The sequence below is a fragment of the Falco cherrug genome, chromosome Z, assembly GCF_023634085.1.
Source record: "Falco cherrug isolate bFalChe1 chromosome Z, bFalChe1.pri, whole genome shotgun sequence".
In the NCBI taxonomy this organism is placed as follows: Eukaryota; Metazoa; Chordata; class Aves; order Falconiformes; family Falconidae; genus Falco; species Falco cherrug.
In genome coordinates this window covers 42683631-42697385 of record NC_073720.1, presented here as the reverse complement: position 1 = coordinate 42697385, position 13755 = coordinate 42683631, and the positions used below count along the sequence as shown (strand labels likewise).

At 37.6% G+C, this 13755-nt stretch overlaps 1 protein-coding gene across 8 annotated transcripts in view; it reads left to right on the top strand.

Moving 5' to 3' along the window:
* The window catches only part of LOC102054629 (TLE family member 1, transcriptional corepressor), a 160752-nt gene that overhangs the window by 48796 nt on the left and 98201 nt on the right, over positions 1–13755 (top strand). For 7 of the 8 annotated variants that reach the window (XR_008730399.1, XR_008730400.1, XM_055699913.1 and 4 more), the window contains exons 9-14: positions 3085–3201; positions 6382–6435; positions 7979–8131; positions 8984–9128; positions 9838–10028; positions 11424–11500. Coding sequence is in view for 6 of the 8 variants with exons in the window: in XM_055699913.1 (XP_055555888.1) it covers positions 3085–3201; positions 6382–6435; positions 7979–8131; positions 8984–9128; positions 9838–10028; positions 11424–11500 (737 nt within the window). In the remaining 2 variants the exon portion in view is untranslated. The remainder of the gene's footprint in view (positions 1–3084; positions 3202–6381; positions 6436–7978; positions 8132–8983; positions 9129–9837; positions 10029–11423; positions 11501–13755) is intronic. The other variant, XM_055699914.1, reaches the window with a different exon arrangement.

Sequence of the window (13755 nt, the reverse complement as noted above, 5' to 3'; positions counted from 1 at the left end):
ATGTATCTTTTTGCCTTTTTGTACAAACTGATTATTATTGAAGGTAAATCCCAACTGAAAATTTCTATAACATTATTTTTAAAAAAAGTTACATAAAAATGCTTGTCCTACTTTTGAAAATAAGTCAGATGTCAGTAGGCCTGGTAGAAGAACTAAACAGATTTATCTATTTATTTATTTATTTTTTTATTTATTTTATTTTTTCAAAGAGAAGATAAGAATTCTTCATTGTAAAGTTGTTACTGCTGGCTCCTAGCTGGCTCTATGCTCGATAGTGAACATGTGGCAAATATAAACTCTACCAGAGCTGAAATGAGGAAAGGTGGCTTTTAGGTGGCTGTCTACACTGTTCCCTGAACTTTAACTTTATGTGGGTAAGAGATGTCAATAACCCCAGGTGTATATGATCATCTCTTCCCCAGTTCTTGTTTGTTTTTTCATCTACTGCCTTTGTTACTTTAGTGTTCTGGATCAACCATATGCACTACTTAAAAAGATGCATATTTTTGTGGTGTTGAATGAAATGTTACAGAATTGTTGGTTTGAATTATGGTAGTAGGTTATAGTAGCAAGCTATTTTTTCATCAAAAGTTGCACTTTTTTAGTCACAGATTTTAGTCACAGTTGTAAGAACTTCCCTTTCCTAAGGGAAAGAAAACAATAACTTTTTAATTATTGAGCTTACTGGTAAATTTTGCCAGAGTAACAGCACATTCTTATTTAAACTGCTCTACAACACCTTCTGGCGTGTATGCTCTTATTGCAGCGAACAGTGCTTTAAATGAATGTGTTTAAGTTAGAGAAAGGCAGTGTAAATATGACCATAGGGAAGACATTTTTCAGAATAGGCTTGTGAGGACTGTAGATTATTGTTAGAATTATGTTTATGTGCTAAGTAAGCTATCACTGTTTTGAGGAAAAATCGAATCTAATAATCTGTTTGGCATTTAGGATCACAGTGGGAGCTAGGTGTATCTAGGAGTTTGAAATCCTGCAAGACAAACTGCACAGAATATTGTCAGCATTGTCTAGGTAGACTTTATGTTAAACCAGAAAAAAAAAGTCAACACTGTCGTTACACATACTTGATGCCAAAATTTGCAAGCTGTTTCCTACACTTCTGGGTAGTAACTTCAGATGGCAGGGTTGCTAAATTTTCCCAGCTGCTGCCCCTTTGCCACTTGAATGTTATTCATGCTTAATTTTGGCAGTTTAAAATGAGAAACTGAGTTTATTCACTTTACTACATTTTACTTCATTGTTTTATTCTAAGCTCTTCAGTGGTAAAATAGATTTTAAAAATTATTTTTAAGGGAAGTATCTCTTAACTAAAATACTTTCTTCCTTAAGAAAAGACATTTGCGGTACTCAAATCAGTGGTCAAATTTGAATTGACAGCTTGCTTATTAACGTGTTTCTGCTGCTTCAGACATGATGGCTTTGATATTAAAATGCTGAAGATGGGTTTTAATATTTTTAAAACTAGTGAATCCCTGAGTTTTGTGCATCTGGGAGGAGATGAGGGGTTAAATTCAGTCTGCATTTGTCAAGGCAATTAGTTCAGTGATCCAACAAACCCACCTTTTAGCTGCAAAACATTACGGTAAAAACATTATTTTGAGCTTCTTTATACTGAATTTCATTAGACCTTCCTATATTCTTTATGTAAGCCCCTTGGCATTTGTTTAGCTTGAATAGTCACGAATAAAAGAGCTTAGAGTTCGCTTTAAAGTGCAGCTTCTGAAGTAGGAAAACGAGGGTTCAGATTGCCTTGTGTACCCTGTTTTGTTTTCATTCTCCTTGGGACTAAACATTAATGTCTGAGGAAAGCCACCGTGGTGTCCTTAGGTTTTAACGGGGAAGCCATTCAGTGCACAGTTCAGTGGCCATTAATTTATGTTTATGATATATTAAGAGTGAATGTCCCTGGCTCTTGGGTAGATCTAGGTATTTCCTTGGAGGACTTAGACATATCATGTATGTTGGTATTGGGCTTTTCTCTTGTCAGACACAGATGCATGTGTGTAAATACGTATTTACTTATATATTTATGTGAACATATTTATGTAAGCATGTACTTGGCTTTTAGGAACTAGACTTACCAGGTCTTTGTGAAAGGAGATTTTTTTCTCAACTCATTCAGTATTGTTCACAGCATTAACACATCACTGAACAAATTGCCCTCTTGCATATGCTAATCCTGCACTTAAAAGAACTCATTGTAACACGTTTTAATGCTTTAGCTGGAACTACGATGGAGATGGGAATCACAGCCATGTCAAATTGTCATGTGACTGAAAAATGTCTAAAATGCCTTTCTCTTTGGGTCAACAGTTTGTACTTAGCATAACTTAGAATGTATGAAAGCAGTCCATGTAGTTTGAGGAAAAGATTAGTCTTTGCTTTTGTCTTTTGTGTGTGTCTTGGCCTCAGTTTTTCAGATCAAGTCTGATTAAACAACGCTTTAGCCTTAATTTCACACTAGTAGGGAATGTTATGCTGGAAGTAAAAATATTTGATCTTTGTTTGCAATACATTTGTTAAGGGCTTCCAACTGGAGTTTACTCCAGATAACAAATGATTACTGCATAACTTTATTTGGTAAATATTTACGAGTTAAAGGCAAGTTGCCATATATCTATCCATACCTGCAGGTGTAGATGTATCAAAGCGTCTATTTATGAAGGTCTAGAAGTGAGCTATCAATCAGATTATATTCCATATTATAAATGGGACCTGTATATTAAAAATACATAAATAAATAAATCATTGTTACCTGCTCATGAATAAACAGCAAGCCTGCTTTTCCTAAACAATACGTTCAGCTGAATTAATTGGTTAAATAGATGGTGACTGACAAGTGAACTGAACTTTTGATAAGTTGAACAATGAAAAGCCAAGCTTCTTAGAATGCATGAAGCTGTACATGTTTGCCTGGAGGACTTTGAATTGAATTAAATGGAATAAAAGACTATGTAGGTATCACATTTCTAAAGCATCTATCCCATCCAGTTTGAGTTTTTAAGCATGTATGAAGGCATCTTGAGAGGGATTTTTGATTGACCTTGTTTTTTCTCTTTACAGAGTAATTCTCTGTTGGTCCCGGACAGTCTGCGAAGCACAGATAAACGCAGGAATGGCCCTGAATATACCAATGACATCAAAAAGAGAAAGGTGGATGATAAGGATTCCAGCCACTATGTAAGCAAACCTGTGTCAAAGAAGTAGTTAATTTATTTGCACATAACTGTGCTAGTATGAGGAGTAAAAGAGCTGTGAAGAGCAAGGCAATGGTTTCCTATGGCTGATTTAGTACATGAATTTATGCACCAGGGAGGCCATTATTCATGCTGTGGGAAGAGCAGTGACTCAATAATTTGAGCTATTGTCAAGTAATACACCTCGACAGGGAATAAGGAGCCAGGAGTAGCTGTTTGGGATTCACAAGTGTTCTGGGACCTTTCTCAGAGTTTGAGCAAGAGATCGTTTCTGAACTGCTCTAAATAAAACCTGCAGGTTTGTTTGAAATGGAGGATCTTGTTGATAGCTATTTGTGGTTTTGTTGATTGGGGGGAGTGGGGTGGGGGGGTGTAGGGGGGTGTAGTATATTTTTCTGAATACTAGCTATTACTGTTTTGGGTAATAATTACCTTTGCAAATTGGCTTTGTTAGGAGGCCCTACCAACTTACTAGTTTGCTTTTGGTTGATATGATGGTTTCAACAGGCAGCAAATTGAAATACAAATTGTTCACAGTTTGTGTTCTGCACTTTTGACTTAGCTTCCTTGTTGCTTGGTTTCAAAGAGGCATTTCAGTACAAGTGTGGCATATGTGAACCTCACACACAGGGTTTCAGCTCAAGTCTATGCTCAGCCAAATGGCAGGATGATACTTGAACAGGCTTTAGAGACTAGAACTGGTGTGGAAGAGTAGTGAAAAGCAGAACTTAAATATAACAGTAGATATTATTCTTTGACATGGCAATAATGTGGTGGATGGTCTGGTTTATATGAATCCAATCACTAAATACTTCCTGGTTACTGAAACACAAGGGAAAATTAGGTGCACTTTTTTCCCCTCAGTATTTGGTAGTGTAATATCTGTCCACTTGGACCCAGAATATCTCTGAGCATCTAGTGGATATCTCTGCAGCTACTGAGAGTAGATGAAGTTACTTTCCCCTTTCTGCACATTGTGGTGGTGTAGTACTGTTATGGTTGTACAAGTTGTATTTCCACCACTTTCTAATAATGTTTTTTTGCATTACAGAAGGGTTTGGGAAACTTCCCCATGTTAATCCCTCAGTTTTGAGGGTTTGATATTCTGTGGGCATTTTCCATTTCAAATGTTTGAAGATTAAGCATTCTTAAGCTACATCTTATATTAAAAAAGGAAGAAAAAGCTTAACTTGATTCTTTTTCTTGTATTTATACTGGAAAGAAACAGTAAAGATATTGCTCTGCAGAAGCAGTTTGTTTTAAACCACATTTTAAATGTGTGGTTTTGTTTGCTATTGACTTGAAAGGGATTTTACAGATACAGGCAGCATCAAAACGAAGAATTGAGTAACACAAGGATATTTGAAAGTTCCAGATTTATTCTAATCTGGAAGATCTTTCTTTTTAAATGTTCCCCAATTTTGTAAAGAGAGCTGCTGATTTTGATCTCATTTTAGATGAGATCCTTGTATGGACAAAAAGTACTGCTTTTGCCAGAAGGGAGATAAACAAGTTGTAGGAATTGTTGTATTTGGAAATAAGATGCAAAATGCATTTTCTATTTTTGTTTTCATTTTGACTTCTGACTGATTTTCATGTAAGGATCTGTATAGTTTCAACCTGTGCGTTTGCTGGTGAGGCGAATCTTCTGATATTCTTAGTACCTGTAGGGAGATGCCTTTGATAGTCCCAGTCAACGTCTATTTCTCAAGATGACAAAGTCAGTGGAGTACAGTTAATCATTGTTTGGCAGATATTTTTGCCCTCACTAGGGGCAGTATTTCTGGTGAACAAGTGTCCCACCTACTGTACTCCCACATGCTCAAATGCATTCTAACTTATTCTTTCCTGCTGAGTACTTCACACTTTTCAGAAGGTGGTAGATCACTGGGGCTGAAACTTTACTGTTTCTTCTCCTTTTGCACCCTTTGGTTGGACAGCTTCCTGAGTGGCAAACAGAGCCAGCATTCTGTCTTCAGTGGCACTCTTGGATCCCTAATATGTTTGCTGTATTTCTTGAAGCATTATTCAGCTGCTAAAGCAGAAGGGAAAGGTTGGAACTACCTGTTGGTGGTTTTTGGGTGTGGTTTGGTGTTTTTTCTTTTTTTAACATTTATGGCCTGAGGTGAGAGGAACAAACTGGTGTTTTGAGGTTTTTTTTGTTTTATTTATTTCTGTTTCTATCTGCCAGTGTTAAGTGTGATAGCCCAGACACTTTGAAAGCAAGAGATGGGGGACAGTTTGCGCAGTCTTGTATATCTGATTTGTTTGCCTAGAAATGTTTTAACTAAAAATATTGTTACTAGAAATGTCACTTGCCCACATGAAAAATGTAAGTTTTGTCATTTGCTTGCTTTGTGTTTATTTTTATTTATGAGTCAAGACTCACCTTCTGGTTGAACCACCATGGTGCACTGCAGAAATCACTAGACCACTGTGTATCTAGAATGTGTCTGCTGTGGCATCCCAGCCCCTATTGGAGATAGGGATCAGGAGGCCTTGGAGTAACAGCTATTGTGAGGCACTGGAGCAGCTCAGGTGAACACAGATTTACTTGAAACAGTGGAAATGCAGCTTCATAAGCCGCAATAAAACATTTCCCTTTAGGAATGTGAAAGTATTTTGGTCTTGTTAGGCAGAAATGTTGAAATGCTTTGGCATTTCAGAAGCTTTTTCTTCCCCTGAACTTTCCATTTAAAATCTTTACTTTCTGGAGAAGGAGAAAAATTGTCCTATTACTTTGAGGAAGTTGATTCTTCAAACCAGTTTTCTGAGATCTGTTGTGTTTTTTAGGTATGCACAAGCAGTAGTTTCCATAAGATTAACACACAAGATTAGCATATGAACAGAATGAGTTTCTTTTTTAGTACTAGCGATAACACTCTTTATGATGGTAATAAGGAGGAGTTTGGACCATCTTGCATTGATGGTGAGACAACCACCTTTCTACTAGTTCTGCCTTATTTGGGTTTTATTACTGAAGCAGAAAAAAAGGTGTTGTGTTCCTGTTTTCATTGTTTTCCCTGTTGCTAATAAGTTAATGGAAGGCTATTTGCTTATTGTTTAGGAAAAACAAAAAATGTCTGAGTAGATGCTTAGTCTTTCTCTCTGGGCTCTTGATGTACTAATTGAAATGAACACTATATTTATTTATTTTTAATAGGACAGTGATGGGGACAAGAGTGACGATAACTTGGTTGTAGATGTATCCAATGAGGTAACTTTTTTCATTCTTGTAGTCTTGACTTTTTGGCCAAAGATTAAAGGAAAAGTGCATTTAGATGTTAGAGGAAAAAGAACCCTCTGTGTGGATATGTTAAAATATTCACAGCTTCTCCTTTATTGTTAGTACTGCAGTTGTGTCTTCCTCTGAGCTTTATCTGGTTGCCCTCCTGGCTTTTCCTTCTGTTGCTTTGTCCAGGTTTGTTCCCTCTGCAGTTACATTCTGATGCTTCACAGCTGCTCTGTAGTGGAGAGAGTTGTGGAGAGATGCAGGTGGAGGGCTGAGGTTTTCAAACTACTGTCTTCAAATGAAAAAGGAAGACATTAATTAACCTTGTATTTAATAGCAGGAATATTATCAAAAACATTTTGGTACCTTAAAACTTACGACTATTTTAATGTCCTATGTTAAAGACGATTTTCCAGAAATGCTTGTTTTTTAGAATGAAGTCAGCTAAAGTCAAGATGAAGTCTATCAGTTCACAAAATTTTCCACAGGTTGTAGCCACTTTTTTTCTCCAGGGCAGAGATTTGGCAGTGGCATCAAGGTGAAGGGATGGGCCTTCCCTTTTCTTCATCTTTTATTTCATACAACAATGAGATTTAGGAAGCATGTATATGGTAGCAAGGCTCTTCTGCTTGGTGAAAAGCACAGGAAGAGAAGCTGATAGAGAAGTGTCTTCAGCTGCTTTAAGTGCCCAAATGATGTCAGCCAAGTAGAAAAATGGGTATCCAACTAGGGATTTTAGTAATCCTTTCAGAAGCCCTACTTACAATGAAACTACTCAATAATTAATCAGTAGGCTTAGTGCCCTCTTGTGAGGACTGCTTCCTCCCTGCTGGTATTCTCATGAGCCAAATTCTCAGGAGCATGGAGAACCTGCAGAGCTCTGATGGCTAGCTTGCTGGGCTGGCTATTTCAGGTTAAAGTAAATACAGAGAGTGCTTCTGGAAGAGAGAAAGATAATCACCTGAGAGGTGATTTCAGCTTTTCCTGTATATTCAGGTAGCAAGGCAATTTCAGATGGTGTTTAGAATTAAGTGACAGATATTATGGCATATAGAGCATGTGTCTTTATCTCTTTTCTGACGAAGGAAATGAGCAAGGTTTGTATGGCCTAAAAGAGATTATTGAAATGTTCATTGTTCACTAGCAGCGGGTGGAGCAGGTACATAGAAGAAACAAACAGTGTAAGCTCACTGCAGTTACTGTTGGTCTTTCTTGCTTTTATCGCACATTGTGCACACTTGCCTTATTTTGTACTTAGGTATACTTAGATTGCAACCTCTATGCTTGCAAACAGTTTATGATTACATGTAGCATAATATAAAGCCAGATTGCTTACTATATGAGATTACTTATATTTCCAAATTGATGAAGGGATTTTAGCTTTCTTTATATAGACATAACAAAATATCTTGTCTTTTGAACTTAGCGCTTAAACTCTTCCAGATATTTTTTCCCCTAGACTCCTTAGTGGTGTTTCTGTACCAAACATGACAGATTTTATGTTGTTCTTCCCTTCCCATTGTTTTAGGATCCTTCTTCCCCAAGGGCAAGTCCCACTCATTCACCACGTGAAAATGGTATAGATAAAACTCGCCTACTGAAGAAAGATGCCTCTAGCAGTCCAGCATCAACAGCTTCTTCAGGAAGTTCAACTTCCCTCAAATCCAAAGAAATGAGTCTGGTGGGTAGCAGTCTGTTGTCCAGATAAAGTTGTCCAGGCTTTACTTTCGTGTAAAGGCAAACTCTCCATTCTCCTGCAACTACTTGTGGCAGATATTACATGACATTTAAACGTTTGAAGCTAAAATAAACTACTGCTTTTCAAGACGTTTATAGTGTTACTCAGCTTTTCTCCTCAGCAATATTTCCTGCCTCATTTTGATTTTTTGTTTCCTACATTTCTGTCAAATGAGTTGCAAATCTATTACAATGTACAAGAGTTGCTTCAGCATTATTTATTTTTTCTTGAGCAACAGGTTATGGTTTAACGTAGGCTGTATATAGTCACTAAAGTTCTCCAGGCTTTTGTTAAGCTCTTCTAAATAAACTGTTGCTCTTTAATAACTTTTCCTGCAGTATCACTAGTAATTTGATCACATTCTCTGTAGCTTTTGTGTCACGATTTTTTGATACTATCAACTATGGTGGTATTTTGTTTTCGTACTTAGATTTGCTATGTCCAATGATTGAGAGACTAATGCTTTCAAGCTAAAATAACTTGGTAATGCACAGTACTGTCCTGAAAAAAAATTAGCTCAGGCTTTTTTTTTTTGTTTTTTTTTTTTTTATTTTGTGCCAATGGAAGAAAGAAAAATAACTTTCTCTGTTTCTTTCCTTATTTTAATTTTGGCAGCAATCAAAAAAGTCAGCTTTTCTCTCTTGTGAGTTAATGTTGTCAGCGTTGCCTGGATTTATGAAAATTGGCTGGGGGACTGGGTAGTAGGTGCCCAGCATCCCAGCTGCTGTTGTGATAAATTGTATAATATGGCCTGAATTAAAAATAATACTCATTTAATTTGTTTAATGATACCAGCACGAAAAAGCCAGCACGCCTGTTCTGAAATCCAGCACACCAACTCCTCGAAGTGATGTGCCAACCCCAGGCACTAGTGCAACTCCAGGACTTCGTCCAGGCCTTGGCAAGCCTCCAACAATGGACCCTCTTGTTAACCAAGCTGGTAATGCATTACCTCATGTGTTTTTATGGTTCCAAAATTAATTTTTTTAATGTATGTAGTTCTGTGCAAATGTTAGCTAAATGTATTGTTTCATTCCTATCAAGAGAGGGCTTGATGAGCAGCAGATGTTTGGATGATCAAGAATTTTAATATCTTTCTATTTCTTATCCTTCTTTGTTTACTTTCATCTGTATCTTTTTTGCAAATAATCCAGAGACTGAATGCAATGTAAAAAGACTTCTCAGAAGCTTCTGGTACTTATTCTGAATGCAGTCTCTTTTCCAGCTCTTGTCTGAGTCTACTAATATTTGCTGTAGTGTAAATCTTGAGAAAGAGGGGGGAAGTTTACTTTAGCTACTGAGACTGCTACAGCACAGTTGCTTCAGACATGAGCTGTGTAAACCATGTCTGTCAGCTGTACAGCTTAATTTGGCAAAGGAGATTACTGTAAATGGGAAATATCACAGAAATGGAAATAGGTAGTGCTAGAAGAGATTGTTAGAAGTAATCAGCAAGTTGAGACTTCAGTAGATCTCATTTACGTGGAGTGTAAAGAGGTGGTGGTACTGGTAAATTACGGCAATGTTTCTTGGCAGTGTACTTATGTGAGAGGAGAAGGTTAGGTACTGTAGGGGAAAAAAAGGGGGCTCTTTTCTTCCCTGTATGCAAGAATTTATAAATAAAACTGCTTGATTTCATTATTCTGTAGCTGCAGGTTTGCGGACACCATTGGCAGTACCAGGGCCGTACCCTGCTCCATTTGGAATGGTACCTCATGCTGGCATGAATGGAGAGTTAACCAGTCCAGGGGCAGCCTATGCCAGTCTGCACAATATGTCACCCCAGATGAGTGCTGCTGCGGCTGCAGCTGCTGTGGTTGCCTATGGAAGATCTCCTATGGTAGGCCATACGTTGCATGCAATGTCAGTTGTGTGAATTCTGGTTCACTGAGAAGAGCTACATACTTCATTTAGCACTGTTGAATTCCCAAGTTATAACAGCACCAGAGGCTTGACAGCTTTACTGTGTTTCACTTTGCTGTGTGGTTGGAGAAATGAATTTGCACCTTGAAAACAAAGAATCTCAGTGTATTTATGTATGTTTCCTTTTCCCTTCACCTTCATCAGCACTTTGACTGATTAAGAAATGCCAAAAAATTACTTTATGCTTTCAATGAAAAGGTAGTGTTGGTAGCTACAAAGTATTTCATTGGTGCTGTGGACATCTGCTTTTCTCTTGCTGAACCAGGTTTGTGTTCCATGCAGACATACCAAATGAATCTCAAAGCATGGTGGTACTTTTTATCTACATCTCTGTCCTTGTATTTTGTTTTCTGTGAAAATCAACATGAGAAGTTGGTCAGTACATATCTTGGAGCTCTGCAATAAGATGGGTTAAGAATAGTTGCTGTTGTCGGTGTAGTAAGTAAATGGAGCATAGTAATTACAGCTGCTGTCAAGCAGAATTAACCTAGGTGCCTGGTTGTGCAAACATAAGCTTGGTGGCAACTTTGTATGTAGACAAACTTACCTACTTGTAAATTTACAAGATTGGACTTAAGCTTGTCACCTTCTTATAGTTGTCGATATGGCCACTGTTTTTTAAACTGGTAAACACAGGTCTTTTATTTGGCGATGGGAATTTCTAAATAGCATATGCACTTCTTAAAGCAATAAGAATTTTAACTCTGGTATAGTGTTTAGAAGAAAAACTAAGTCTGGTCCAGAATTGCTGTTTGGTTTGTTTGAGGTACATATTTAATCAGGATATAAAAGTTTGGTGGAGTTGCAGTATGTAAAGAGACCACAGTATATTTAAGTTGTAGACAAATTTATCTGCACCCTGCAGTTTAGCTCTGTGAGGGAGATCTCAGCTGATGTGCCCACACAGTGCAGTGTGGAGCCATGCAGAGATTCTAGCTGGGGCCTGAAGCTGCTTTCCAGCACCGTGCTGTGCCTGCATGGGTACGTGTTAGCTGTCGCAGAGCTACATGCTGACACACCACAGACTAATTCCAGGGCTAGCTCTGGGCTAACACAGAGGTATTTTTATTGCGCGCAGTGGTGTGAATGCTGATATACGATATTGGTTTTCTATTTGCTTATGAATACTTGTAGCAGAAGAATGCCTAGAGAAAAAGTCTTGTTTCTCTCCCCCATAAAGGGACCTGCACTTACCTAATACTGTGGGTAAAAGCCACATTTTGATTAAGTATGTCATATCTTGGGGGTGAAGAAAAGGGGCTTGCTGAATGAGGAATTGCAAGTGTGAGATTAATCCATTTTTCATTGTCAGGTTGGGTTTGATCCTCCTCCTCACATGAGAGTACCTGGAATCCCTCCAAATCTAGCAGGGATTCCTGGGGGAAAACCGTAAGTAACTTTTAACATTTTGGTAACATATGCAATATCTAGAGAAAATAAAGTTTTGTGTCAGTAAACAAGAATTCCAAAGGGGGTACTGTCTGGTTGTTCTGAAGAGATTGTTTTAGCCTTCTTCTGGTAAGAGGTGCAGCATATAAGTTCTCAAATGGTAGTTATCATATCCCCAAACAGGTGTGCATATACCTATTTCCAAGGAAAAGCTGTTGAAGGTATACTTTCAGGATTTTAGTTTCCTCCTTTCTGGGAGAAGTTAAGGGGACTGCAGTCTGGCAGACAATGGTGAAATGTCTAAGAAAAAAACATACTGAAACTGAACTTCCTACTATGCTGAGCATAAACGTGTAGTGCGAACACACAGACTCCTTGTCTGGCACCTGCTTTATCAGGCATAAGAGTCTGCAACTGTTGGTCACAGTGGGTATCTGAAACAGTTAACTTTAGCAACTGATGCACACCTCATGTAATAGGACATAAAACGTTTGTGTAAGTGTGCAATTAAAGAGGATACGAAGCAGTGGTGCAGCAGGTAGTGCATAGATGTAGGATAACTTTTACAAGAGGTTCTTTTTGTTTAAAAGTTTTAATTATTGATGAAGAGGGTGTTAAAATACTCTGTGATGCTGGGGCTTACTGATGTTACAATAAAATAAATTGAAATAGCATACATCAAATTTTTCAGTAATTTGGCTTTGGCAGATTGAGATTGAGTTTATCCATGTGTAGTAGATTCATGAGCACATACGACCTCTTAAAACATGATTATTTTTTAAGTGTTCCTGGACAACTTAGCTATGCATGTACAAACAGAGCATAGTCTGCAAATTTGAGGCATCTGTTTTCTTGGAGAGGGTGGGGCAACAGTTCCAACAGGTTTTTCTGACACTGTTAGAACCTGTTCTTTGTCCCTTCATACCTGGCATTCAGTCCGTCTTCTCTTTCAAAAGGAAGCTGCAGTTAGAGTAGTTTCTCTCTATCTAGCTACTTACATAATTTTGAAAGTCACTTAACACTTTGCACTTCCTATGCTGAGTGTTCCTGTTACAGACTGTCGTCTTCAATCTATCATGGTTAAAATTTTTCTTTTTGGAGTTTCAGGAAAAATTTCAGAAACTATTACTTTTAAGATACTGAGTTGTAAGTCAAACTGGCAAATTTTATTTATGTGCATATTTCTGTTTGCCTTCATTTTAACTCCTGTTAATAGCTAGTCATACATTGTCATGTCAGTTATGCAAACAACCTTAAAAGTACACCAGATTACAGGCAAAAAAGTGTGTATTTTCTTCTGCTCCTTTTCCGTAACAGTAGGAAAGCAGCAGACTTAATTAGGAAAGCCTATCGACCATGCTTCTGAGAACAGACTAAGAACTATCTGTTGGCATGTGAGAAACCTGTTAAATCTTAGATTTACTTAAGGAAGAGTATGTTGACAAGATAACTGAAGTGAGAGCTTGGTGAATTGGTGTTATGCATCAGGTGGTGCTGTATTTAAATTTAGTACAGTAAGGAACAGGCTTTGCTCTCAAAGCATCCTTTTATTAAGGGACAGGCTCATTCTTGCGGACTTTGCTAGAATTTGGAATACTTTGTATATAAAAGATTTTTGGAGATCATGTAATCCAATGGGTGTAAGCATTTTACTTTTAAAAAAGTATATTCATAAGCTTCCAATTAGATTTCATTGGTAATGCCTGGCAATATTTTATATTATGAGCTATGAGAACCTGTTTTGTTCAGTCAGAAGTGTTCTGTGGCTGAGTTCTAGTTGTTGCACTATTCAAGGGCACAAAAGCATGTATGCTGCTATACTTTATATCCTGGTATTTCAGAGCTGAATTACTGTTCTGCGTGGGTTTGGTTTTTAAAATCTTTTTATTTAGTCTTTTCAGCACTTTATTCACACTGCTTCATAGATTGCCTACTCTGATACATGCTCACTGCTCCCCACTTCATTTGTTGTGTTCTGTGATTTTTTTTTTGTGGTCCTGTTATTGGACGGCGTCAGTCATTTCCTCCAAAGTGATTTCTTTGCTTATTGTTATTTTAAGAAGTGAGGCAAGCCTAAAATCCATAAACTGATCTGTTATCTTTCCATTGACAGTTCAGAGTGATCTCTTGTTTTAGTGTTGATTGGTTACAGCTAGCTAGATGCTGTCTGCTACCTGCAACATCTTTGTGTATCTCTTGTATTTTCTTTACAAAGTGCATGGGTTATATGATCATGCAGACTAATGAAGTACTCC